The sequence below is a fragment of the Limanda limanda genome, chromosome 18 (assembly GCF_963576545.1).
Source record: "Limanda limanda chromosome 18, fLimLim1.1, whole genome shotgun sequence".
Lineage (NCBI taxonomy): Eukaryota > Metazoa > Chordata > Actinopteri > Pleuronectiformes > Pleuronectidae > Limanda > Limanda limanda.
The window spans coordinates 10893034-10918239 of NC_083653.1; the positions used below are offsets into that span (position 1 = coordinate 10893034).

Sequence of the window (25206 nt, forward strand, 5' to 3'; positions counted from 1 at the left end):
TGATCCTCATGGGGTAAGTTTTGGGTATTACAGATAAAGGAGAGGATGCAAGAGCACCAGTAGGATACTGAACAGAAGGCAAAACACATCTGCAACAGTTCGTAGGAGGTATAGGAAATGCTACCAACCTTAGTGGCCATCCTTAAAACAATGACACCAAGCACAACACATTTTGTGTAACCTTGCATTGAAAACCCTTTAATTTGGCACAAAGATTATCTGGAAATTGTGTGGTGTTTCAAAAAGAGTGAAAACCATTACTCACAAAACTGCAAGATTAGTCTTTGTTGGAGAAGTTGAAAAGATATATGATTATGCATAAGGAGGCTTGAGTCCTCCTGCAGCTGCCACACATTCGATTCCAACCCGACTCTTTGCTTGGTTCTTTTAATAAACCTGAAATGCCTGGGAAAAAAATCTGATGACTATAAATTGGTCTTATTAAACTAATATAAATTTGATTGGTAAATTTGGACCAGGCCAGGATTATGAAAGTAATAAACTCAATGTTTGTTAACAGTAAACCATGGATGTGGGAGAGTTCTGACATGAAGCAGCAGAAGTTGAGGAGAGATGAGCACTATGAGTAGGCTGTATGATCCTGAAAGACCCAAAAACCAGATGAACCTGGGAAACATCACCGATGATATTTACAGTGTTCACAAAATGATGTGTAAGTGTATATATTAGAGCTGTCAAATGATTAAAATATTTAATCGCGATTAATCGCATTTTGTCATAGTTAACTCGCGATTAATCGCAATTAATCGCAAATTTGTATCTATTCTGAATGTTCCTTCATTTATTATTTTTCCATAATTTTACTTTCGTTTTAATGCTCTTATCAACATGGAAAAGTGGATTGGCTTGCTTTATGCAAATGTTTTATATTATTGAAAAACAACATTGCCAAACAGGGCGGTACAAAATAAAATTATAAAGTGCACATTTCAGGTAAACAAGGACTCAGCCTATAGTGCAGTTAAACCACGGCTTAATATTTTCTTTTTTTCAAGTTTGCTGTGAACATAGCAGTCAGTCCTCTTATTTCAGAAACAATGAACCATAACAGTTAGGTTACCAATAAAAGGTAAGCCTACTACTTCTTTGCTTTAAGCTAGCTACTCAAACAGACAAGCAACAAATAACAAACAAACAAAATACACAGGCAGGTGTCGGCCTACTTTGAAATAAATGAAACACAGAACTTTGTAGGGCTATTTGAGTCCTCCCCTTATTTGTGGAAAATGTATGAAATAAGAAGAACCCTATTTTTAAATAAATAAAAACATATAGCTGCAGCCTAATAGTGTAACGGACTGGGTTTATGTTTATGTTTGGTTTTGACGTATGCTCAGTAAAACACTGTTGAAGGAGCGCTCTGATGTCTGACGGTCAGAGAAGGGGTCTGGGTGGGACATGTGACTGTTTGGACCAATAGGATGGGAGGATCGGGGATCAATGAGGAAGTGAAGTGTTGATATCTGCGAGTGACGGAGTAACAGCGAGAGGTGCACATGTTCGTGTAGAGGAAAATACCAGTTACTAAACCACGAAGAAGTTCCGTGTCCTGTGGGACGCTACAATAGCTTTAAAATATATACTTTAGGTGGCGAAATATTAAAACAAAAAGCGAGAGCAGGTCAGACTGGAGGCGAACACAGATACTGAAGCTGCAGCTCTGCTTTAACTCGAGTTAAAAAAATTGACGGCGTTAAAATGGGTTTGCTTTAACGCCGTTAATAACGCGTTAAACTGACAGCCCTAGTATATATACAGAAATACTGAATGACTCCCATTCTCAAGATGCTTTATTTAATTAATTTATTAATGAAACTGGTTATAGTTCATGGTCCTCCGGATGGTAAAGTTCACTCATCAGTCTGTAGATATAAGACGGTGCGTGTCCTCCGATGTTGGAGATGAACAGTGTGATGAGCTCAGGTGGGACGTAGTCGAACACGGGACAGTGCACGTTCACCTTTGAGAGAATGTCACCTTAAAACACAAAAAAGAAAAGTCAGGCTCTGATCCTGCAAAAGAGGAAAGGTTGTTACAAAATGTGAACATCTGAAAAGGCAGATAGGACCGTGCGTTACCTTCAGTGAAAGGAAGCACCTCGTGCGGAGAGACAAACTTATGGAAGGTGTCCTCTTCATTCGGGAACTGAGAACAAAAATTTGCTTCTGTGATCATTTATTCTCAGTGGAAATTATTTAGAAACCGACAGAACAGCCTTATCTTTCTTCGTACCTGAGGCGAGAGTTTGAACATTGGAGCACAAACGATCAGAGGCGTCGAATGGTGCTTGGCTGCCAGCGCCAGTGTGTGCGTCCCGTTGACGGCCCGCAGCCCCCCGTTAGCCAGGACCGTCTGCGTGCCGATGATGACCTGAAAAGAGATCGTCACCACACAGGTTAACCCAGGTGTTGTAACGTGACCATGTCAAAGTCTCCCGGGGCGTTCGCTACCTTATTAACACGAGACATGACGGCGAATATGGCTGCATCGGCGATCACAGTCGTCTCGATGCCAGATTTGGAGAGACTGGTGGCCATTTTATGCCCCTGGTGGACAAATCAGAAAAAAATATATCTTGTAAAAACAGAAACAAAGAACTTTCTTGTTTTTCCGACATAATCATTTATAAAGTAATTCAAAAACCTCCCTCTCCTTAGCTACCTGGCAGAAGGGGGCACACTCTGCCACGATGACGTGAAACTTGCGTTTGCGTGCGGCGTCTTTGAGGAAGGCCTCCACGGTGCGCGAGCGGCCGATCGTCATGATGACCTCGTTGGAGTGGATGTGCTCCAGGGCCTGCATGGCGATGTTGTCAGTGGTTCCCTCTGGAAAATAAGAGAGTTAGTGACTTAATGCATCTTTTATTATGTCTGAACAGTGTTATTTAGAAGGTGGCTGATGTGAATGCTCATAACACCTTAGCAGGAGATTAGGATAGCAGCGCCTCCATAATGTGAATATTTACCACCGAGTTCCAGCCATTCTCATCAGACAACTAAATATATTATCATCTTCATCAAAAAGACATAAAGCCTTTGCTGAAACCGGCTTGTTAAGAAAGAAAAACCCACCTAGCTCAGTCAGTAACTCATTTATAGCCTCGATGACGTTGGCTTTGAGGGCGGCAAAGTGCTGCCGGAAGTTCTCCTCGCTGAGTCCGCCAGACGTCAGCAGCTTGTGGAGCGACTCCTGCTGGTCCGTCTCCTCACTGCTACCCCGAGATCTGAACAAACATGGAATCGATTCAAGCCATTTATCTAAAAAGTTCCATTTATATTCTTCACACATTCGTTTCGTTTTGATTAGGGGTGCAACGATTAGTCGACGTCGTCGACAAAAATCGATGACCAAAATAGTCGCCGACGAATTTACTCGTCGATGATTCGTTGGTGACGTCATAGTGCGTGTTTCTCGTGCCGCGCAGCGGAACTAAACATCGTTTTACTGGAGGTGCTGATGGAAGTACCTGAGGAGTGAGCAATCTCGCTCCCTTCCAATAGCGTGCAATAGCGACGAAACATGGACCAATGTCGGCGTCCGCTGTCGCGCGCAGTCGCGCACCAGGAAGTAAAAAGTTCGGGAGAACTTCACCCGTAACATGGCCCGAGAAAAACTACCTGCAGTATCTGTACAGCGGACCTGCTCTGCATGGAAGCAGGACACGCGCATTTGAGGAGGAGTCACGTGTGACTTCGTAACGGAGACGATGCGGACTCGCCTCTGTCAGATGTTATATATACACGTATATACCTGCGCACAGGATTCTAGCATCCATTACAAAAATATGGTTTAAACTTTTTTTTAACGAGTTTAAAAGCGAAATATTATCCTATTGCCTGACAAACGTCTTGTTTTAATCAAAATGATTTAGTCTGAAGAAGACTGTAGTTTCGTTTGTTGATGTTTTTATTAATGTTATTTTCCCTGTCCTTTTTTGTTAACACGAAAAATGAATACTTGATTTTTAATTTATTTTTAGTACCAGCACTTGGTCTGTTCTTGGTTCACAGTAAAAAGGGAAACTTAAAATTAAATTAATCTTTTTTTATTAGCACTTTGCCTGTCCTTGGTTTTAAATGGACAAAAACTTGATTTTTCTTTGCTTTTGTGTCAACAGTACCCTTATATGCAGCAAAGTTTATTAAAAGACATTTTTTTTAATGAAGTATCTATCTTTATTGTCTTTATTTTCAGTCATCACATGCCTCGAACAACCTCAAGCTAAATTTAAAAGCTGCTTGCTAAATAATAGCTATTGAGAATTTGTGTCATTCATAATCCGATTAGTCGATTAATCGTTTCAATAATCGGTGACTAATCGACTATCAGAATAGTCGTTAGTTGCAGCCCTAGTTGTGAAGGGAAGAGAACCTCTGTGAAACTCTCAGTATTACTGAAGATCAACTGGTATCAGCTTGATATCGGCCAATACCCAAAGTCCAGGTATCAGGATGGAACAATTGGATCTCAGCATTTTCTGTACATTTTATCTGGCGGTTCTGAATGTTGTCTTGTGTAAGTCCCTTGTCCCAGTTTTTCTGTCAACCTTCCTCCTTTGGGGCAATTTATTCATTTCCTAACCTTTAATAGTCATAACAGTTTGAATGTGAGTATAACAGATAACCTGGATCTACAAGCTTCTCTTTTTCACCAGCGGATCACTCACCTGGCATATTCCTCTCGGACGATCTTCAGCACTCGTCTGATCATGTTCCCGACGGTGGTCTCTGATGGCTGCGCCGCGGTCATCCTCCTCCCCTCCTTACGGATGATTTCCATCAGATCACCTGCCAGGGAACACATTCGAGATTGAGACAAATAAAACCCACAGTGGTCGACTTGCACAAGAGTTTATTATCAAATGCACAACGATAACATTAAGCAGTCGCTGGCACAGGCTACCTTCTAGCAATGTTCAAAGTAATTACAACCCCAAAAAAAGTATAGTATAAAATAGAATATCAAAAATTTAAAATAGAAAATAAAATATATATATATATCTAAATATATCAGCTGAAGAAAAAACAATAGTGCAGTTATGTGCAATAGTGTAAATATGCCACGGTGCTGATTTAGTGGAGTTATTGCAGTTCGAAGGAGTTTAAAACTATTCTGGTCCTGGGGGATGAACCTGTCTCTGAGCCTGGGGGGGTTCTTCTTGTCTAAGAGTTTGCTGTGTTTACTGGTGGCTTCCCACTTCAGACAGATGGGACAGACCTCCACCACAGGCTCTAGGACCGGGACAGACCTCCACCACACACAGGCCCTAGGAACCGGGACAGACCTCATACACAGGCCCTAGGACCGGGACAGACCTCCACCACAGGCCCTAGGACCGGGACAGACCTTCACCACACACAGGCCCTAGGACCGGGACACACCTCCACCACAGGCCCTAGAACCGGGACAGACCTCCACCACAGGCCTTAGGACCGGGACAGACCTCCACCACAGGCCCTAGGACCGGGACCTACCTGCGCTGCTCCACCGGGCCTGGGCTGTGATTCTCCGGAGCAGGGCGGTCGTCTCCCGGGCTGTCTCCGCCGAGCCGCGCAGGGGTCCGGTCCCGCAGCCTCCGCGCTTCAGGTCGGACAGAAACGCTTCGATTCTCTCCGTCAGGTCCGTCTCCTTGTCCGGACCCGGCATGGTGGATTCACAGAAGAGGACTCTCTGTCAGGATGACAACTCAAACAGCCTGTGTTGCTGACACCGTGCTGACGTTAGAAAGCGGAAGTAGTTCAGGACTACATCCGGGTTACTCTGACTGGGCTGCCATGTGATTGGTGGAGCGTGTACAGGAAATATTGCGTCAAACTTCTTCAGCCAGATGTAAATATTTATTTTTGTTTTTTTTAATATTTGTCTTTGGTGATGTGATTAACTTTGTACTTCTACTACACAATATCTAATAATCATACCTAGTTCATTCTATGTATTTATTGCTAAATTGCATATTCACAAATGTAAAATTACTTGTAAAAATTGTCATCTATTTTGGATTTTAAGTATTTATTACTTTATTGGTTTGTGTTAATCTCTGGAGTGATGCATTTATATAAAGCCATATATATATACACACACTGTACACTCACACACAGATTTATATATTTAAAATGAATTTTTACAATTGAATTACTTGAAGACTGGAAATCATCCTTGTCTTTTCAACCCACTTAATATGTTCCAACTTTCATTATTTTTCACAGGCAGTTTAATGTGTGAATATCAGTGTTGTTCATGTGATTAGGCTAATTTATAGTGACAAATACATGCAACATGGAATTTATAATAAAAAATAATGTATGAAATGTCAGTTTGTGTAGTGTCACAATAACAGCTCACTCACCGTGGGATGCACTTCTTAGATTTTGAGACGTTAGTCCTTGTTGCATTTTGGTGGGTTCTGTTAAGATGAAAATGTTCGTCCCTCTCCCTCTTCAGGGCAAGTTGATCACAAAATATGTGACCTTTATAATGATGTATAAAGGTCACAGTTAATTTGTAGTTTGAACATAAAGAGTTAAATCAGTCACTATTGTGCCCAGTGGAACAATTTAAGCTAGTTTTAAATCAGAAAATGTTGTAAATGATTCCAGTCCATTAACACATTAGAGCTATGATGTGATGCCATTTTGTCCTGAAGTTATTTGAGTGTAGCATTGAGCTGGAAGTAAAACTGCAGAGGTAAGTGAACCAAGTTCAAAACTCTCTTCCAGAGAACATTACAATCATGAGCATCACAAGGAAGTTGAGTTATTTGTTACACTGCAAAGACTTCAAATAAAATAGAAAAATAAATGTGTTTAACTTCACCGTAATTAATGTAAAGTCATCCAATATTTTATTGAATAAAAGCCCAACATAAATTTACAAAATTTATCAGTTAACATAAAAATCATTTACTGCGCACAATGCGCATGTTCATCGTTAAAAATGTACCCATTTCTCAATTAATCTTTGTCAAACACAATCTGAATATTTGCAACAACCCTCATTCTCATGTAACCCAGCCTCAAAGGTATTTTTAACAAACAGAAGCACGCTGGATGGATGTACTGTAATTTGGAAGTTATATTTAAAAATCAATTTCACCAGTGTGTAAAGAAAAGAGATGCATGACTGATAGGAAACTTTTGCAGAGATTACCTTCCCTTTTCAAGTCAAAGGCTCGATTCACTGTGGTCTGGCAAGAAAAAAAAAACTTTTCACGAACATGGATTGCATCATGGAAATCGGGGGATGACATTATACTTCAAATTCCTTCCTGAAAACAAGCTTTGGGTTTGTGGCTACTTTTGACCGGTGACAAATTAATGTTCAGATGTTCCAAAAAACAAAAAGTAGAACGTGCAAGAGCTAATAGAAGTGACCTAATTTATAACTGAGAGAATATCACTGACAACGCACAACCCCCCCGCCAAAAAATATAGCTGTAAGCAACTAAGTAGCATTTACAATATGAAAACAAACTAATGACACTGTTAAATTTAGCTACCAAACATGTATGCAAATTAAGTGACATAACACAGAAGTTCAGTGATTTGCCGAGTGAAGGTAACAACAAACCACTTCTTTTTTAGAACAGCCTTCACTTGATCGAAAGGGCACCAAGGATTTTGTCTGCTTGGTATGGCAAAGAATGTGTACATCAACAGAAGGGCAAAAGACATTCGCTCATGGCACATCCATTCAAATTGAGCTCAAAATCAAATGTCACTGTTCAACCGATTGAAGGAACAAGTTCTTATTCAGCAAGCCGCAACATTCAAAAAACAGTGCAGACAGAAACGTGAAGTACCATGGGGACGGACACGTCTCACTAACAGCAGTGACACGTGCCTCCCATGTCTCACAGTGCATTTCTCCCTACAGCGCTTTTCATGTTTAAAACCCCTAAATAAGCAGGTGAATCTTTTTTTTTTCTGGAGGACAACCTTGGTACTCTCTCACAGATGTGAAAACTAGAATTCGAGCCCCTCAACCCCACTTGCTGTTGTTTGCTGAAGCTAGTCCAAGGAGGGTGGATGTTGGGATGTGTTGGCTGACCAGTAGCTTCCCCGGAGGTTAGGAGCTATAGTATAGAAGGGCCGCTCTACTCGATCAGCTTCTTTGCCTTGAAGAAGCGCCGCAAGTAGAACACCTGCCATGTGGCCAGCCCAATGAGGCAGCACATGGAGAAGATGCTAAAGTACAGCACGCGTGTGTTGGTAGACTCTGGAAAGTGGTGAAAAACAAAAAGGGGTTTGTTAAGGGTCAGTGACAAATTAATAAACTTCACTCCTGTTCACTTGGGTGTATAAAACTGATATTCATGTTATTTCAATCAAAGTCTGCATTTAGTGTCTAAAGGATTTATTCCTTGGGGGGGAGTTATTGTTTTGTTTCAGAAAAATGACAACGTGTTTCTTCCTTACCATTGGTGTCCCTCATCTCCTCCTCTCTCTTCTTCATGTAAGCGAAGTCATTGACGATTGATTCTGACAAGTCTTCAAGTCGCCTCAGCTCAACCTCGAGAGGCTTCAGCTTCTCCACCTTGGCAATCTGGAGGAGAGGAAGAGAGGAAACTAATGAAGCCTTGAGAAGCCCAATGCAGAAAGGGTAGAGCTATTCATTTATGCAGTGTTGATATTGACTTTGTCCAGTAGGTGTCACTCCAAGCTGTGGGAACACATCCTGTTTAAACCATCTGTGCCATTTACTCTTGTTCATTGTGGCTGGTGAGAATGAGGCCATTTGCAGACTGGAACAGCTGCAGCACCTGAGACGGTCAGCCTTCATCTTAAACAAACTGCCGTGGCTGGTTTGTGATGAGAACACAAAATGGAGCCACTGAGTTTTGTGTTTATAGCTACATATTCCACTGTTGGAAATTTACACTGCGCTGTTGCTGCTGTTTAAACAATGAAACAATTTATTAGATGAGGTTTCCAGATTGATCTAATGTTGATGTAAACCACTGGCCCTCATGTTGCAGGGCAGGATTCTTCCTTCCTTTTACTATAAGCTGCAGGCTATTGTCATTTTATCTATGATGCAAGACTAGTTGCGCAATACAACAATTTCTACACTTTCCCTTTTCGCACAACTTAATGTCAGTCATCCCTGTGATCTATGAAGTTTACCTGTCGGTCCATATGACCCATGTTTACAACTTTCAGTTTGTTTTTATTAAGTCTGAGAGTGAACTGTAAATTGATGAAACCTAAATAAAAGTTCTTCTGTTTGGTATGGAACAGATGAACCTTACAGCCTTTAATTGTGCAGCACATCATATGCAGACATTAGGATGTTGGAAGGGAAAATCTACTCGAGTGGTAACATGCAAGTGCCATTCAATTAGCAAAGAATAAAACACTAGATGTGACACCTTGCATCTACTAAGTTCACGTTCTAAAACCCTTAAATGGACATAAACTCCTTCCAATTTATCCACTGAACACATCTGTTCAGGGAAACACACCCGTCTACGTAGGTCAATCCATGTACAAATCCAGCTCCACCCTCCTGCCTACAGACAGGCATGCCCACTCAAGTTCCACACACACACACACACACACACACACACACACACACACACACACACACACACACACACACACACACACACACACACACACACACACACACACACACACACACACACACACACACACACACACACACACACACACACACACACACACACACACACACACACACACACACACACACACACACACACACACACACACACACGTGGCAGGAGGGGCGATTCTCAGCTCACAGGGTTCATCACTTCTATTCTCATTATAAGGTGTTGCCTGAGGAAGACAAGTGGTAACCCATTCTCAGAAGAACTGCTAAGTGATGCAAGTGATGACGCATAAGAATGTTTCCCTGAGAATGAAAATAAGAAGAACTTCCTCCCCTGATGCCCGTGTTTTATAAACTGGGAAACCTCATGGATGCGTTTTGACCATAGACACCAGGCAAAGCCACTAATACAGCAAAAGACATCTGCACTGCTACCGTCAGGGACAATTGTTTAATGTGGCATTAATGTAAATAGTGGACTGGAGCAGTAAATTCTTATTTGCACAGCTCAGCTTGAATTAGGCTGCGCAACAGTTACTGGAAAAGGGTTAGCATATTCTCGTACATCGGTTGAATCTGTGCCCATGTTCTTACTAAGACAGTGTCTTAAATGAAGGCCTTTACCCTGACGTGGGGTGTACTTTCACATTTAAGTGTCAATGTGGTCTTATTTAGAGTCCAAAACCAGCGTCTCCAAAGGACACCTCTAACCCAAATTTTAGATTGTATTTTTAGGATTTAGGTTTTCTCCAACACTCCAACCAGGCTCATGACTGCCACTGGACACAAGTAGTAAAACTTCTACTGCAAGACCAGAGTCCTACATCAACTCACCTAGTCAGGTTGCAGACAAAAAGATGGTTGAACTTACCTCCTCGTAGTTTTTGGCCTCCACACCATGCTTCATGTCCAGATTGACAAGCTGGTCAGGCACTCTTCCAGTTCCTGAGTAAAAAGAGTAAAGCATTTAAAAATCATATGTGGTCTCTCACTGTGCCATATTAACCTGATCTATGTACACATTCACATACCAGAATAAACACTCATTATTCAAATTATGATTGTTATTTTTCTTAATGATAGTTATTGGATTACCACCATTTTACTCTATATTATTACCTAACAAGAATCCAGTCTTTTAACAATTCATTGTAACTAAACTGCATACGTAAACCTATACATTAAATGATCAATTTACACCTGTAAACATGTGTATTCATATATCATAACCAAAATATTACCAAATGGTACCATATCATTGCACGTTATTCCTAAATAAAGGGGAGCAAAATTTTGAAACTTCGCTCTTAATCAGCAATGGTGTGTGATACCAAAAACTGGTTTGCTATTTATGTGTCGTTCACAGAAAGAAAAGCTAATGAAACTTCCTCTTGTAATGGGAGTGGTTTAGGTGAGTTAGTATAATTTTGTGCTTGTGAGCTGCCGGATGTCGAACACACTTACCCAGGGGGGATTTGCTCTCGAAGCAAACCTCAAACATGTCGTAGTCCTCTGTGGTGAATGCAAACTTTCCTTTTGTTGCATCTTCCTTGGAGTAAAGAGTGTGACTGGAGGAATCTGTGATCTGCAAAGACAGTGAAAGAATCCAAGCATGAGTGATAGATGAACAGTAAACCTGATCGACAACATTGTGTAAATCTGACTTTCTGTAAAAAAAAACAAGGCCTGAGAAAAAAAAAAGTGGATCAGTCTCTGGTTCCAGCATCACATGTGAGGACTTGCTACTCGTGTCAGTTTGAAATGATGGTAGAAGGAAGTGAAGCTTATTAAGGATTTCACTTTTAATATCTGACATTTTCAAGATTCAGCTATGAACTGCCAAAGTAAAGAATAACTCTCAGCAGCGATTAACTGCAACACGCTGATAATTACCTGTATAATAATAACAGTGCTGTGCATGTGACAGCTGCTACAACAAAGAGACTATTTCACACAACATTTGAATGATCTCACCCATCGGGTTGTGTTGGGTTAGTGTGAATGAGGACACACTTCCTGTGTGATGTGTGTTAGGAACACGCTTATTGAAATAACATGACACATTGCTGTCGTTGACATGTTAGCCGCTGCTGTGCTAACGCCGCTAGCTTGTGTCTTCCAGCTGAATGGACGGTTAAGACTGACGTGTAACAGCAGCGGAGCCGAACACACACAACGCCGCCAACCTCATCGTAATCAAGCACAACAACACAACTGCGACACAACCAAACACAATCGCTGATAAAGCACGGTCGTGTACTTGTGTCAGAGAAGTTTGTAATGTTTGTCAAACGGGGAAATTTCGCCAAGGCACCGGGAGTGCTGATGTTAGCATTGACGTAAGCATGCTAGTTAGCTGCTACAACCCAGGAAGACGAGTTTTTCCGGGCCTAGCTTAGCCACCACATGCTAACAACAACTGTCACACATTTCAACCGCACTCAAAAGGGCTGAGAGGATTTAGTGGATTCCCCCGGTGGCTCAGCAGGCAGAGGTTCCACAGACGGAAGCCGCCTCGGCCTCTGCTGTTAGCCTCTGCTGTTAGCCGCAGGTTGGGCGCTCACCTTCAGATTAGTTTTGGTGTTCGGCTGCTCGGATATCTCATACTCCCCCGTCACCAGCACGTCCTTGTGGATCTCCTCCCGTAAACACTTCCTCGAGTTGACCGGTAGAAAGAACGAGATGGAGTTTACAGAGTCGATGAGCAGCGGTAGCAGCAGCAGCAGCGCAGCGAGTCGAGCCATGGCTACTACCGTCAACCGAGCGACCAACCAGCCCGTGCCACAGCTTAATGCCGAGCTCCAGCTCACACTACCGGTCCCAGCGAGCGATGCAGCGCCGCCGGCGGCCTGGAGGACGAGCTGCGGACCGACCAGGTGATGCTGAGGCCGCGCTGTGGTTCAACACCTGCTCGTAGGGTCAGTTCGTGTGTGACGGGTTTGACACTTTAGTTAAGCTTTGACCCGCAAAGTTACACAAACACTCAGGGTAAATACACACAGTCACTTGTTCTGAGCTTTTGGTGAGGTACAGGTACCTGCTGCAAGAAATGATGATGATTGTGATATCAAAGAACAAGACAGCAAATGATGAAAGGTTTTCAATTGTAAAGACCTCCTTTCATGTGTTTATGTTTTTATATCACCTTTTATCTAATTTATTTGCAGCTTTTAAAGGTGCAATATACATTTTTTTTATGATTGTTGTTATAAATGAATATAAACCCGGAAGACACACACGCACACGTGGACAACAAGCACTCCCTGTGTAAAATCATGAAGCAATTTTCTTTGGAATGAATCTTTATATGGTGCAATGCTGCTAGTGGGTGACTTGAGCAAGTAATAAGTGGCTGTCACTTCGTATGTACACACACTGCAAACGGTCAATCAAGGCAGTGGAACAACACATCAACAAGTAATGGTGGATTTACCAATTCAAGTTTAGATACATGAGAAGGGTTTGAAGCTTTGTCCCAGTTTTAGAAAGTTTTCTAAACAGACAGGAACCAAAGACGACGACACTATATAACTTAGGGTACAAATGCAACACTCCTTTCAGGAGATCAAAGCTTCTGGTTTGATAATATTCAAGGACCCTAAAATAGACACCACCACATAGGCGAACTTGGGCCATCTAGTGGGTCAAGCTGATTCTGTTCTATAGACTAGGCTGAGCATGTGCGTGGCACAGTGTGGGAAGAATTGCGTTAACATGGAAGTTTATCCATCCGTTGGCGTTATCTTAACCTCTTATTGTTTGAGGGTCACAGACCTGAGCCAATTCCAGCAGACCTTGGGAAGGACAGATCGTCAGACCATGACAGGGCCGACACACAGAGACAACAGATCCTCCACACTCACAGTCTCCTTGCATGTCCTCAGGAGGAAGACTGAGTCCCAGAACAGAGCACATACAGGAACATGGAGAGCATGTAAGCTCCCGACAACAAGGCCCTGACCCGGCAGGTTCAAACCCAGAACCTTCTTCCTGTGAGGCGACGGGGCTAATGCACACCACCATGGAAGTTCAATGTCATGAAAACCACTTTAGATCATAGACTTCCATTAATTTAAAAAAAAATTATAAATACAGTAATGTATGATAGCAAAACAGTAAAATGAAGGTTTAACTGTCAAGTAGCTCTTTTACAGGATCTTGACTCTTGTAAGGGAGCCAGGTTCTTTATGACTATATGTGATCACTGCTCTTGTAAGATGAGAAATCATTTTTTTGTTCTGTTTTTCTTCCCATTGCTTATTGATATTTATAGATTTTCATCTGTCTTTAATATTACCGTAATTGCATAGTAATCCATCCAGTATGTATGCCTGGTAAATCTGTATTATGAAACAGACATATCATACTGTGTTGGCTGAGATCGCTTTTGAAAATCCCAAAAGCTATTATTTTTCTGTCAGCAGCTCGAGGATTACCCAATTACACATGATAGAGCCGTCCGGTTTCCAGGGAAACATGCTTGTTCCTGATCCTATGAGACGAGACGAGAACATGCCACTGACTGGGGAGTCTGGCGCTAAGTGAACTGTAATTATTGGATGGAGAAATCCCTCAAGTATTGTTGCCTAGTGCGTCAAATAACCTCTAAGAATAGTGTGTTACGCACTCCGCCACGTTACAGACTAAAAATAAAATCCACAAAACTTTACACTCATTAACAGTATTTGTGACTAATCTGCATTTTCACATGCTTTTAATATACTGAAAAATGAAATCACAACTGTCTATTAAACCCTACAAGGTCTGAAACCACTTTCATTCACTTTCAAGGGCAGAATTCATAGTGGATTAAATATTTCAAGGGTTGAGACGCCGACCGGAAGCTTCTTGTAAAACTGCTTTAATAATGCAACAATTGCTTGACTAACCTTTTAATCACCTCTGGGCACTGGTTCAGCATTGTGTGTACGTGTGTGTCTGTGTGTTTGTGTGTGTGTGTGTGGGGGGGGGTTATTATGAAAGTCCAACATTTTCGGATTTTCTTAAATGAGTGGGTGATGTGTGGTCAGGTGTCTACACACCCTGTAACTGTCACTCTCTGAGTTTCACTTGTTATCACTTCCGGGTGCAATTAAAGCAGAAATTACACTGATAAATACATATCAGCCAGACTGAAGTCAAACAAAAGACTGATTTGTCATACACGGCCTCACATGAACACACAGAGGGTTCCATAGAAACTCTATTTTATAGGGCACTGTGTCAGATGGAGTCACTCATGTTGGTCAAACACCGAAAGGAACATATGAGAACAGATGTGCAATAGAATATAGACAGAGGGTAATTGAGCAGCACTGTATGACTGGATCGCTCTCGGCCACATGGGGAAAGAATTGGGTTTCCTAAATCTTCTGTATCCATGTCTCGACAAAAGAAAGGCACCAGGGGATTGGTTCTGTGTGAATATGGAGCCGAGCCAAACTGACTCCTCGTCATCGTGCCACTGAGGTGAACTTGCCTGTTTCATCATCACTGTGCTCACAATTAGACCAAGGGAGGATCTCTCTCTGTCTGTCTGCCTCCTTCTCTCCCTGCTTCCCTCATACACACATCATCTTCTCTTTTTCCTCCCACTCCCTCCTCTCGCTTCAGTTTGCTCCTCTCTTTCTATCAGGCGCACGCTGCTGCCTGGTTCCTCCCCTGGGTCGCAGCATCGACGCAGGTTGGCGTCATAGTGGTCTAATTTTACTGCTGTTGATGCTGATGTTAAAAGAAGCAATAGGCACCTGCTATTTCTGCTGCTACCCCATCTCCCCGGGTCCGGCGAGAAAGGTATTAATAGACAGAGTTATTAGGCCCTGCATGGTCGCACTTACAGGCTTTATTGAGGAAAAAGAGGCTCTGCTTAAGTGCAACGGAAACAAGACAGGTACTCAGAATTCAGCTGTTATGCAACTACAGTGCTGACGAAACAACAGGTTCAATCCAAGCATTTGAAATTCTTTCATGAAGCAAGAAACAAGGAGGAAGCTTAGTTCCTGTGCAACTTGAATTCTTTAAATTCTATCAAATATTTGAATCTCCTGAGTTTGAAATAGTTCTCTGGAGGAGCGGGTCAACAGGAAGTAGAGTGACAAGGGCTGATATCCAGGCTGTGTTGCACAAAAGGGTGTGTCCACTGGGAGGGCTCCGACGTCAGCATGTCAGTTATTGCAAGATGGTAGCCTTCCATCCAGCATGTCCCACACGCACACTCCACACCCACACACTCACAGACACACCCACACACACACACACACACACACACACACTCACACACACGCACACACACGCACACACACACTCAGATACACACACACACACGCACACACGCACACACACACACACACACATACTAACACACACGCACACACACACACACACACACACACACGCACACACACACTCAGATACACACATACACACTCACAGGCACACACACACACTCAAAACCTAACCCTAAATCAACTTTAAAACATGTCATGGACTTGTTCTTTGCCCTCATAATGTGTCCCCACAACAGGAGTAATTCCTTGACTACAAACACACACACACACACACACACACACACACACATACGCACAACAAGCACTCCCTGTGTAAAACCATGAAGCAATCTACTTTCCAATTAATCTTTTTATGGTGCAATATTGAAAGAAGGTGACATGAGCAAGTAGGGTGAAATAATGACAAGTATGAGGGAGCGGCTGGGAGGATTTTATCTTTTGAATCATAGACTACGTGACAAATACACGTTTGCACAAATGGTATAAACTCTAACAAAGTTACCAAATGTATCTAAATACCCAAATAATGACATCAACAGATAAGCAGTTAGTTAGAAGACGGTCACTACGTCATGAAATCATGTAGTTTAATGTGGAATTATATGACTGTTAGTCTTCATGTTTGCATATTTCTTTTTTTAATCACACTTTTTTATGTTAAGAAAAGATGGAAGACACAGGATTACACAAGTGTTAACACATAGACGGATGCATGTAACTTATAAATCTAAGCTCACGTGAAACTGAGAATATGAGTTGAAATGAAGAACCAAAACAATGTGAAAACCTTCAATTGAATTGGGGTTTTAAAATTTGATAATTAGGAAGTTACAGTGAAGAAGAAAAGTAATGTTTGAAACGGTCAGTTACGTCTGTCTGTCCGTTTGTTTGTTGATTTGTTTGATTGTGAGCGAGAATATTGAAAAAGACGGATTACAATTAAACTTGGTGGAATGGTGTAGTATGGTGTAGAGAGGAGAACATAACATTTTGATGTGGATCCAGGAATGTTCTTTTCTCTTTCTATAACAGTGGGCAATGGGGCATATTTTCCATAATTTCCTTGAGCTTGGTGAAAAAAATCAGGCACATTTAGTAAACTGATATCTGTGAGTGTGTGAATTTGGTTCACCATGATTGAATGTAGGGAGACTGTTAGGCCTTGTGGGAGATATCATTACTGCATTAGAAATATATATAACATTGCTAGACTATTTAAGACTTGTGTTTCTAGATCACCACCTTCCAAATGACATTTTTCCATGTGACCTCTTCATCAAACTGGACATTTTGATGTGATGTTGGCACATCTGTGTTAATCCTGGCCCGACTGTGGTGGATTTACTAAAGTCTCATTGTGTGCGGTGGGAAATATGAAGAAGTTGGAAACAGACTGTACATATAAAAAACACTTTACACCTCCCTTCCAGCTGGCTGCTTGTTCTTGTCCATTTGCAAGAACGGCTAATGTTTGTTAAGTCCAGACTGTGCTGTCTGTGCCTGTCATGCATTATTACTGAGGACACAGGGTTTCACGTGGGAAGTGATATTCAGAGATCACAGAGGGAAATGAAACCAGTTCAGACGCTGGTTTTGGATTATCTTGTGTAACCAGCCACATGTGTGAAGACGTTGTCTCTACAGCGAGAATAAACACATCACCTCGAATATAGGAGGGAAATAAATCACATTTTATTCCCCATTTGCTGCTGAGACACCAAAATATATGAGACACGGTTTGTGTCTGTGCAGAAACAGAGTGTGATCGTGCTGCACGTCTCAGACACCCGCAGCTAGCCAGTCCCACTTCACGCTCCAAATTTGGGCAAAGGAAGCCCGACGTCATCGCGCTGGGCTTGCAAGTTGAAAAAAATGGAAAGAACGCACTGACGTAGGAGCCCTGACGTATAGTTAACCTTGGCAACAGACGGAACAATAAATAGAGCCAGTGGAGGTGCAGGAAAAATACTTCCATGCCTCCATGGAGGCTAATTTTAGAGGCTGTTATAATTGTGTGATGTATACCACTGGAGCTATATATATATATATATATATATGACACCTACAGAGAAAATATAATATTTTTAAGTTTGTAATGAGAAGAGAGCCACATATTGAAACAGAAAACGATGTTGAATTTGAATATCACTATATTTTATTTACATCTCTTACAAACACCATTCATCTTTTCTTTCTCCTGGTAAAAAAAATAAATTGACATTTCATAAATTAAAAGCACTAATGTTTTCACAGAAAACTTTCTTATACTCAAAGATAGACCACTCAGACCAGGGTTAAGACAAAGCACGTCAGGTTTTTTAGTTGTTTTTTCTTTTAGTTTCACAAACAGCTCACAATTATTCTCAGATGCCATCAACCAGAAAACAAACCGGATCAATAATAACTATTGCTCTGAACACACATCGATACTATAATGACTTGTTATCTAGCACCATAAAATCATATATCAACTCATAATGACTAGGTGGTATTAGTTAAAACATGCTTTTTAACTTGCTACATCGGTGTAATTGGCAAGTATAGATAAAGGCAAATCAAATCATAAATAATTTGCTGCCTGGTACGAGTCCATTCCATAGCCCTGTGATCTGCACATCTATCTCAAGACAATGTGCTTGATAGGAAGGAAGTATTATTGTATTTTGGAAGAGTCTTTAAAGGGCCAGCAGGGTTGGTGAACTGAGGGAGTCAGAGGACTGGTCGTTGCTGCTGCTTCCTCTCCTGTGGGCGATGCCACAGGTGGGGAAGGTCTCCGCCTCTGGGAAGGTAAACACAAACGAAGACGTGAAGGTGGTGCCGGCGGGGGTGCAGGTGACCACGGGTGTGCACAGGGACTCAAAGTCATTGGTTTTGGCGTGAAGTGGCTCCCACTCCTGAGTTGAATAGAGGGAGTTGGACAAGTCGACCTCAGGCACCGAGCGCGCCGTCTCCATCTCCGTCCTGGCCAGCAGATCCAGAGACTCCTCCAAGACAGAGGAGTCCAGGTCGGTCATCTTCACCGAGCTGCTGGAGAGGGTGCAAGTAGACAGGACGGAGCTGCTGCTGGAGAAGATGGAGTTGGAGGTCGAGGTGTAAGTCGGCTGAGCGAGAGTGGAAGCGGACGTCCTGGGGATGCTGGTCTGCAACTGGGAAGACAGCCCGGTGGCGAGGCAGGGGTGGTTAGGGGAGATGGAGATCATTGGGAAGTCTGTGTCCAGCTCAGAGGGGATTTTGCAGATGGGCTGGTGGGCAGCCAGGATGAACTCAAGCCTCTCTTTCTCCTTCAGGAGATTAGTGATATCACTCTGCAGGATGGACTTCTCATCCTCAAGCTCGTCAGTTTCCTGTAAAGGGTAGAGAGAAGGGGGGCGTTAACTCGGCTGCTGGATTACACGGCTCTTAAATGTGGTGAGAAATAAACCTTAATGAACAGTCAATCTGTGGGATACTTACAGCTTGCAGTGTGTCGGTAAGCTCCCGCCTCCTGTTACGGCACTTGGCTGCTGCCTGCTTGTTTCTCTCTCTGCGAACTCTCCTCTTCTCATCCTCCTCAGGTGAGACCTGGACAGAAGAAAAAGATGAAGAAAAAGTTAAGACCCAAGCTCTATGATGCACTGCAATAGGTTACTACTTGTTATAACACCTCAATAAAAGGATGGATGAGTGATAATTACCTGTTCTCTGCTCCTCCTGGAGTTATGACCCTTGGATGCAGACCTCATTGTGGTTCTGGGGTAGGCAGGGCTGTCACTGGAGCCGTAGGGGTGAGCTCTGTGTGAGGGGGCCACCGAGGAGACCAAAGGCTGGACCATCCACTGCAGGTCCGGGGTCGTGGAAATGGCCGTGACAGTGGGGATGAAGGAGGCACTTGATGCTGTCAGGTCAGTGAAATCCTGGAATGAAAAGGAATGGAGGGTTGAGTGCATTTGGAAGACTTTCAGAAGGGAGGGAGGGAGGGGGTGTGCAAATCTGCAGGATGGGCATGAATGAAGCAGAGAGGGTCTATAAAAAGCTGGATGGTTTAAAAATATCCTTATGATGTCAGCTCTGACGTTGCACTCTCTCTGGAGTCTCCAGGTGGATGAATGAAAACTGCCATGCACCGTGAAGCTCAGGTCAACACACTATCTCATGCATATGTCTATATATAAATATGTATCATATTATTCACCAGCTTTATCTGCATTATTTGTTGAATGTTAAAAGGCGTTTATGTTTTCAATTAGTCCTTGGCAGGCACTTTACAAATATGAAACGAAGCGACAATAAAATAAATGTTTGAATAGAGTTTCACTGGACATACCTGAGACTGAGGGGAGCCCATGCTGGAGTAGGACCCCGCTGGGGAGGGATAGTATCCCAGGTTGTCCCCGGACGGTGAAGCGGTGCTGCAGCGGGAGGAAGAGTCGCACTCCGCGTTGAAGCCGGTGAACATCATGGTTCCCAAGGAAATCAAAATTCAAATCAGGAACAAGAAGAAGGAAGATCCAGGCAAAGTGTGCCGCACCAGGGGTGTGTGGAGCTGAAATGAGGAAATCCCTTTGGTAGGTTGCTGAACTCTGAAGTTCTGTTCAGTTTGTTTTCTTTTCTCTCAGCGGTAGAAAGTTTGAATGCCAACTCTGGAGTCTCGCAGCCTCTTTATAGTCGAACAGCCGGCCCAGTGACGTCGGCAGGGGGGAGTGCTCCTCACCAGACACCGGGGGGAGGAGAAACACAAGAAACCCTGTTGAAAACGCTGCAACACTCCTAGCTTATGCTTTTATATTATTTGAATACCCTAAATATCGACTGTTTGCTATGTTCTCCTGCTGTTTGAAGAGAATTCAGCCTGCATTTAACAATATTTGTCAAATTTACCCCCGTGAAATGGAATGTTCCAGACCGGGATCCCCAGTACGTCATTTTCCAAATATGGTGCATCCTGTAATAGGGGCGGGTCCTGCTGGGAAATGCACCTTCCGAGATTGGCCGACAGCGGCGTGACGTTATGCAAGAGGACAACAAACACAAGGCTGTTGTGAGAAAGTGAAGAACTGGGCCGATCATAGTTAGCTAAAGTACAACCTACACACCACAGAGTAATAGATAGATTCGAACATGCAAATGTGTCTATTCTGAGGCAAAGTGTGACATCCACACGCAATCAACCACACACTTTAGCACTGCTGGTGGATTTATTTTTTAATAATCAGGCCAACTTACATTAAACAGTTCTGAAACATATCATTAATTGGCTTGTATCGATAATCTAACACTGTAATGGGACCTTTTTGAAACACCTTTTTTTTTTTACTTATTTAAGGCTTTGAGGCCTTTTTATTGCTAACTGCATTACATGGTTTGAGAAAACTCTTGCAACTCATCAGGTTCAAAGTTATAGTTTTGGTATTGTAGATTTAAAGTTTTTAATTTGGCACATTTGACACAGTTACTGATAGAGTTAGAGTAAATAATAAGAAAGATATGTAACTCCTCTCGGAACGACTCTACTGTGTACTTGTTATGTCTTTGTACCATTTTAAGTGCCTTGAATCCGTGTTTATGTATATCAGTTGTGTGTAGTTTTTGCTGCTATTTATGCTTATGTTACAAGGAGTTGAGACAAAGTGTTTTACAACCATGTACTATGTCAGAAATAAGGTTTGTGGAAACTAAAAACTCAGATATACAAAGAAATAGATAAAGATAGAAAAATAAGGATAGGCATTATCAGAAATGATTGGCTACAGAGGGTTCTGCAGGGTGATTTGCATGAAGTTCCATTTGCACACCCAAGACAACCTTATGTAAACGTGAAGCAGGTTTACCTAAGATTTATGTCAGAGCAGAAGCGGTTGCGTGTGTACTATGCCTTCAGGCACTGCTTGTACCCAAAGTGTGCAATCCAAGCAAGGGTGTGTTCAGTTGCAGAGCCAGCTGATAACAGGTTTCCGAGGTGTACTTTTCCACAACAGCAATTTGCTTTTCTTCCTCTCTCAGCAGTGTTTGAATTCGTCCTGTGAGGTGTTCCCTCTGTCAGACTGTGACAGAGGGAATCCTCACACCTCTCCCTAGCTACACAAAAACCTGACATGAAGTTGGACACATCACACTTTACATCGATGTTGAACTGAATTAGTCTATAGCTTAACAACATGAGCATAACAATATCTCCAATGCAATAAACACGCAGATTAAGATGATCTTTCTTTTTAAAATAGTCATCTACACAGTTTAAGTAAAAAAGTAGGACCTCTAGGACTAACACAATTTCAGTTCAAGGACCCCATGTTAGTTTGACTGATGCCAACGTGTTGATGGTATATTTTTGTTTGCTCATTGAAATGGAGAGAGGACAAAAAAAACTTTAAAGGAATTAACAGTTAGATGTTATTATTATTCTAATAATTATGAATATTTACAATTATTGTTGTTTTTGATAATAATATAGGATTATTCAGAAATACTGTAATTACAAAGTGTTACAGGATAAAGTTTAATATGTGTTGGAACTTTGAAATGCATAAAGATAAACAGTTTAATTTGTGTTGGAACTGTGGACATGTCATTCAAGATATACAGATTGATAACAGGGTTATTGTGTGAAAGTGCATCAATGTAGGTTAAAGGAGTCGTGCTCTCTTTCCCGCGCTGGTGTTTTGTTTAACATTCCTGGTTACCCTAGCAACACTCCACCCCTTTCGCGTCAGTGACGTCCTCGATTTGCATGGCAACAAAGATCGTTTGTTTTCGCAGAGACGAACCACTCGACAACGTAAAACAGAAAACCGGCCCGGCAGCGTCGCCCTCCCGCACACCCTTTCAACGTCGTTACGTCAGCGTGGGTCTAGACCTAGACACGTCTGTGTTCCAGTAAAGAAGGGTGGAGTGAGATCTCTGTCTGTCCTCCCGTCTCTGTGCGGAGCAACGGAATGAAACAGGATACCGAACAAAACGTGGACATAATGTTTGAGTGTTTTTATTTGACTGGTTGGCAAGAAGAGCAGCTTCACTATCACCGAGCCACTGTACTGGACACTCTGACTCTGTGATGCAACAGTAAGCACACAGCAGAATACAAATAAAAGATAGCGTTCATTATAAGCACGTATAGGTCCCAAGAAAAACTTGACAGATGATTGACAGACAGACAGACAGACAGACAGACAGACAGACAGACAGACAGACAGACAGACAGACAGACAGACAGACAGACAGACAGACAGACAGACAGACAGACAGACAGACAGACAGACAGACAGACAGACAGACAGACAGACAGACAGACAGACAGACAGACAGACAGACAGACAGACAGAAAGTTATAAGGCAGGCAGGCAGGCAAGCAGACAGACAGACTGACTAATTATAAAAGATATAGTTATTATAAAAAATGTATACACGCAAAAGTAAAATGAGAGAGAGAGCATTCAAAATGGTAACAGATAAGGTATTGGTATTAGGAGGAAAAAGATAATATCAATAAATGATAATACCTAATTTTGTAAAAAACATCCAGCAACATTCATTTTATGTTATAATCTTTTTTAAATAAATCTCTTGAGTCCAGTCCATTAGGCCACATACAGCCGCAGCAGTGCTGTTATTCAAGATAACAATTACGATAACACACGATCTACTTGGCTACTTATCTTGAACTTTGGATGCTGATGTCACTGCGCCTAAAAATAACCTCCTCTCTGTTGTGTCTATTCACGCTCAAGTTACTGGGATGAAAACAAGTGATTTTGAAGTCTTGTATAGTTGGGGGGGGGGGGGGGGTCGTCTGCACTTGTTATGTCCGACCTTTGCACCCCTGAGCCAACAGGCACGCAGGCAGTGGGGTACATGAATGGGGGTGGAAGTCGACCCCCTAATGATGTGCCGGTAAATAAGCCCAGAGGGGGCTGCGCCTGCCGGGAAGCAGCGAGCACCCCCCCACCCTCTTTTCTATTCACCGTGCATCCCTCTCCCTTCAGTGGATCTGTGAGGTCATCTGGAGCCTAAATATAGCAAATCCAAACCCCTTCTTTTGTCACAGGAGCTGATTTAGACTGTGGGAATGATGCGTGCGTGTAGGTGCCAGTAAACTGCACCAACAAAAGCAGTATTGTGAGGGGGACTATCAATAGGCCTGATACCTCCAGTTATATGCATTCACACACTACGCATTTACACTTTACATCTGCATAGCTCCCTGTTGTTGTGCCAGATGAGGGTCAAGTGCAGGAGCTCACCCTCCTCTTCCTCCTCATGTCTCCAGCAGCACCTCTATAATCATCCTCATGACGCTGATATCAGATACAAAGCCTGACGGGTATTTTAGCGCATGTTTCACTTTCCTTTTGTGAGTGCGAGTGAGTGGGCCACACAGACACACACACACACACACACACACACACTCACACACAGACACGCACACCAACATACATACGCGTCCCCCCTACTTCTTTCGCCCATTCCCCGGAAACACCATATATGGTTGGAAGGGTCCACTCTGTGATTGGCTGCTTCGCTGCAGCGACAATTCTGTTGCTGGAGCTCTATTCATATGCAGCGACAGGTGAAAGGCGATGTGATGTATTGATCCCGGTCGAACGGTCGATTATAGGTGATCAGTATTTGGCTGCTAGGATGAAATGGGTTCTTGCATTTATAAAAAAAAAAAAGGGTTTCACTATATTGCTCCATGTGATGAAGTGGGTTGTTTCTATAACAATGGATCGCAGAGGTTATAGAGTTGTTCCAATCCGGGTTCTCCAGTGGGAACATGAAGTACTAAAGACACCAGACCCACCGTTATAAACTGTTATCTATAAAATGTCAACACATTGCATCTCCATCACCTCCTTTCACCTCCAAGGACATTTCTGTTGCCAACAATGCGGCAATGTACACTATGTATATATTTAGAAAACTATATATTTATACGTCTCGTCAACGTATGTGGACATGACGGGAACATAATGTATGATGCAGATGCTGCATACATGAAGTGACGTAGTTCATTCATGGCTATGGGCACCTCTTGCAGGCGGGGGTGTCCCTTTCTATATTCTCGCCATTTTTTCACATTAGAGCAAATAAAATATGTTAGTAATAACAACAGGTTGCTTAATATTGTTGTTGATGCGTTTCGGGGATTTCAATGTGAAATGGGAGACCACCTGCTGGCTTTTCCCCCCACCCTTCCAGCTTCCCCCTCTGTGGAATGGTTCAGTCTCACCACACGGATTTCATTCATAAAATTCCAGCTCACTATAAAAGGCGGGCCTCACTATCTGCACAGTTACCATTTATGAAACTGGCAAATGGAATATAAGTAGCTGTCATTTTTTTGTGGGGG

General features: G+C 42.5%; 3 protein-coding genes across 3 annotated transcripts; all 3 read right to left on the reverse strand.

The window, feature by feature from the left end:
* Window positions 1–1810: 1810 nt before the first annotated feature.
* eif2b2 (eukaryotic translation initiation factor 2B, subunit 2 beta) lies at window positions 1811–5737 on the reverse strand. Its single transcript, XM_061091333.1, has 8 exons — window positions 5496–5737; window positions 4688–4808; window positions 3093–3244; window positions 2683–2846; window positions 2472–2567; window positions 2254–2391; window positions 2100–2166; window positions 1811–1998 (listed from the first exon to the last, which is right to left on the reverse strand). Exons 1-8 carry the CDS (start codon window positions 5665–5667, stop codon window positions 1841–1843), a joined length of 1068 nt encoding a protein of 355 aa, XP_060947316.1. The 5' UTR covers window positions 5668–5737; the 3' UTR covers window positions 1811–1840.
* Window positions 5738–6839: 1102 nt separating this feature from the next.
* On the reverse strand, window positions 6840–12389 carry tmed10 (transmembrane p24 trafficking protein 10). The gene is made up of 5 exons (XM_061091384.1): window positions 12159–12389; window positions 11059–11179; window positions 10466–10539; window positions 8436–8562; window positions 6840–8235 (listed from the first exon to the last, which is right to left on the reverse strand). The coding sequence occupies exons 1-5, from the start codon at window positions 12336–12338 to the stop codon at window positions 8114–8116; spliced, it is 624 nt and encodes a 207-aa protein (XP_060947367.1). The 5' UTR covers window positions 12339–12389; the 3' UTR covers window positions 6840–8113.
* Window positions 12390–18013: 5624 nt separating this feature from the next.
* fosab (v-fos FBJ murine osteosarcoma viral oncogene homolog Ab) lies at window positions 18014–20500 on the reverse strand. The gene is made up of 4 exons (XM_061091519.1): window positions 20185–20500; window positions 19556–19774; window positions 19335–19442; window positions 18014–19225 (listed from the first exon to the last, which is right to left on the reverse strand). The coding sequence occupies exons 1-4, from the start codon at window positions 20317–20319 to the stop codon at window positions 18557–18559; spliced, it is 1131 nt and encodes a 376-aa protein (XP_060947502.1). The 5' UTR covers window positions 20320–20500; the 3' UTR covers window positions 18014–18556.
* Window positions 20501–25206: the final 4706 nt, after the last annotated feature.

Bases quoted from the DNA above. Each gene is read 5' to 3' on its own strand.
- fosab (XM_061091519.1), bottom strand. From the start codon at position 20,319: ATGATGTTCACCGGCTTCAACGCGGAGTGCGACTCTTCCTCCCGCTGC. The intron at 19,775-20,184 runs GTATGTCCAGTG...TTTTCATTCCAG, and splicing joins TGGGCTCCCCTCAGTCTCAG to GATTTCACTGACCTGACAGC. The intron at 19,443-19,555 runs GTAATTATCACT...TCTTCTGTCCAG, and splicing joins CCAGGAGGAGCAGAGAACAG to GTCTCACCTGAGGAGGATGA.
- eif2b2 (XM_061091333.1), bottom strand. From the start codon at position 5,667: ATGCCGGGTCCGGACAAGGAGACGGACCTGACGGAGAGAATCGAAGCG. The intron at 4,809-5,495 runs GTAGGTCCCGGT...GTTCCCTGGCAG, and splicing joins GGCCCGGTGGAGCAGCGCAG to GTGATCTGATGGAAATCATC. The intron at 3,245-4,687 runs GTGAGTGATCCG...ATGTTTGTTCAG, and splicing joins GTCCGAGAGGAATATGCCAG to ATCTCGGGGTAGCAGTGAGG.
- tmed10 (XM_061091384.1), bottom strand. From the start codon at position 12,338: ATGGCTCGACTCGCTGCGCTGCTGCTGCTGCTACCGCTGCTCATCGAC. The intron at 11,180-12,158 runs GTGAGCGCCCAA...CTGTCTTTGCAG, and splicing joins ACACCAAAACTAATCTGAAG to ATCACAGATTCCTCCAGTCA. The intron at 10,540-11,058 runs GTAAGTGTGTTC...CTTTTTACTCAG, and splicing joins CGAGAGCAAATCCCCCCTGG to GAACTGGAAGAGTGCCTGAC.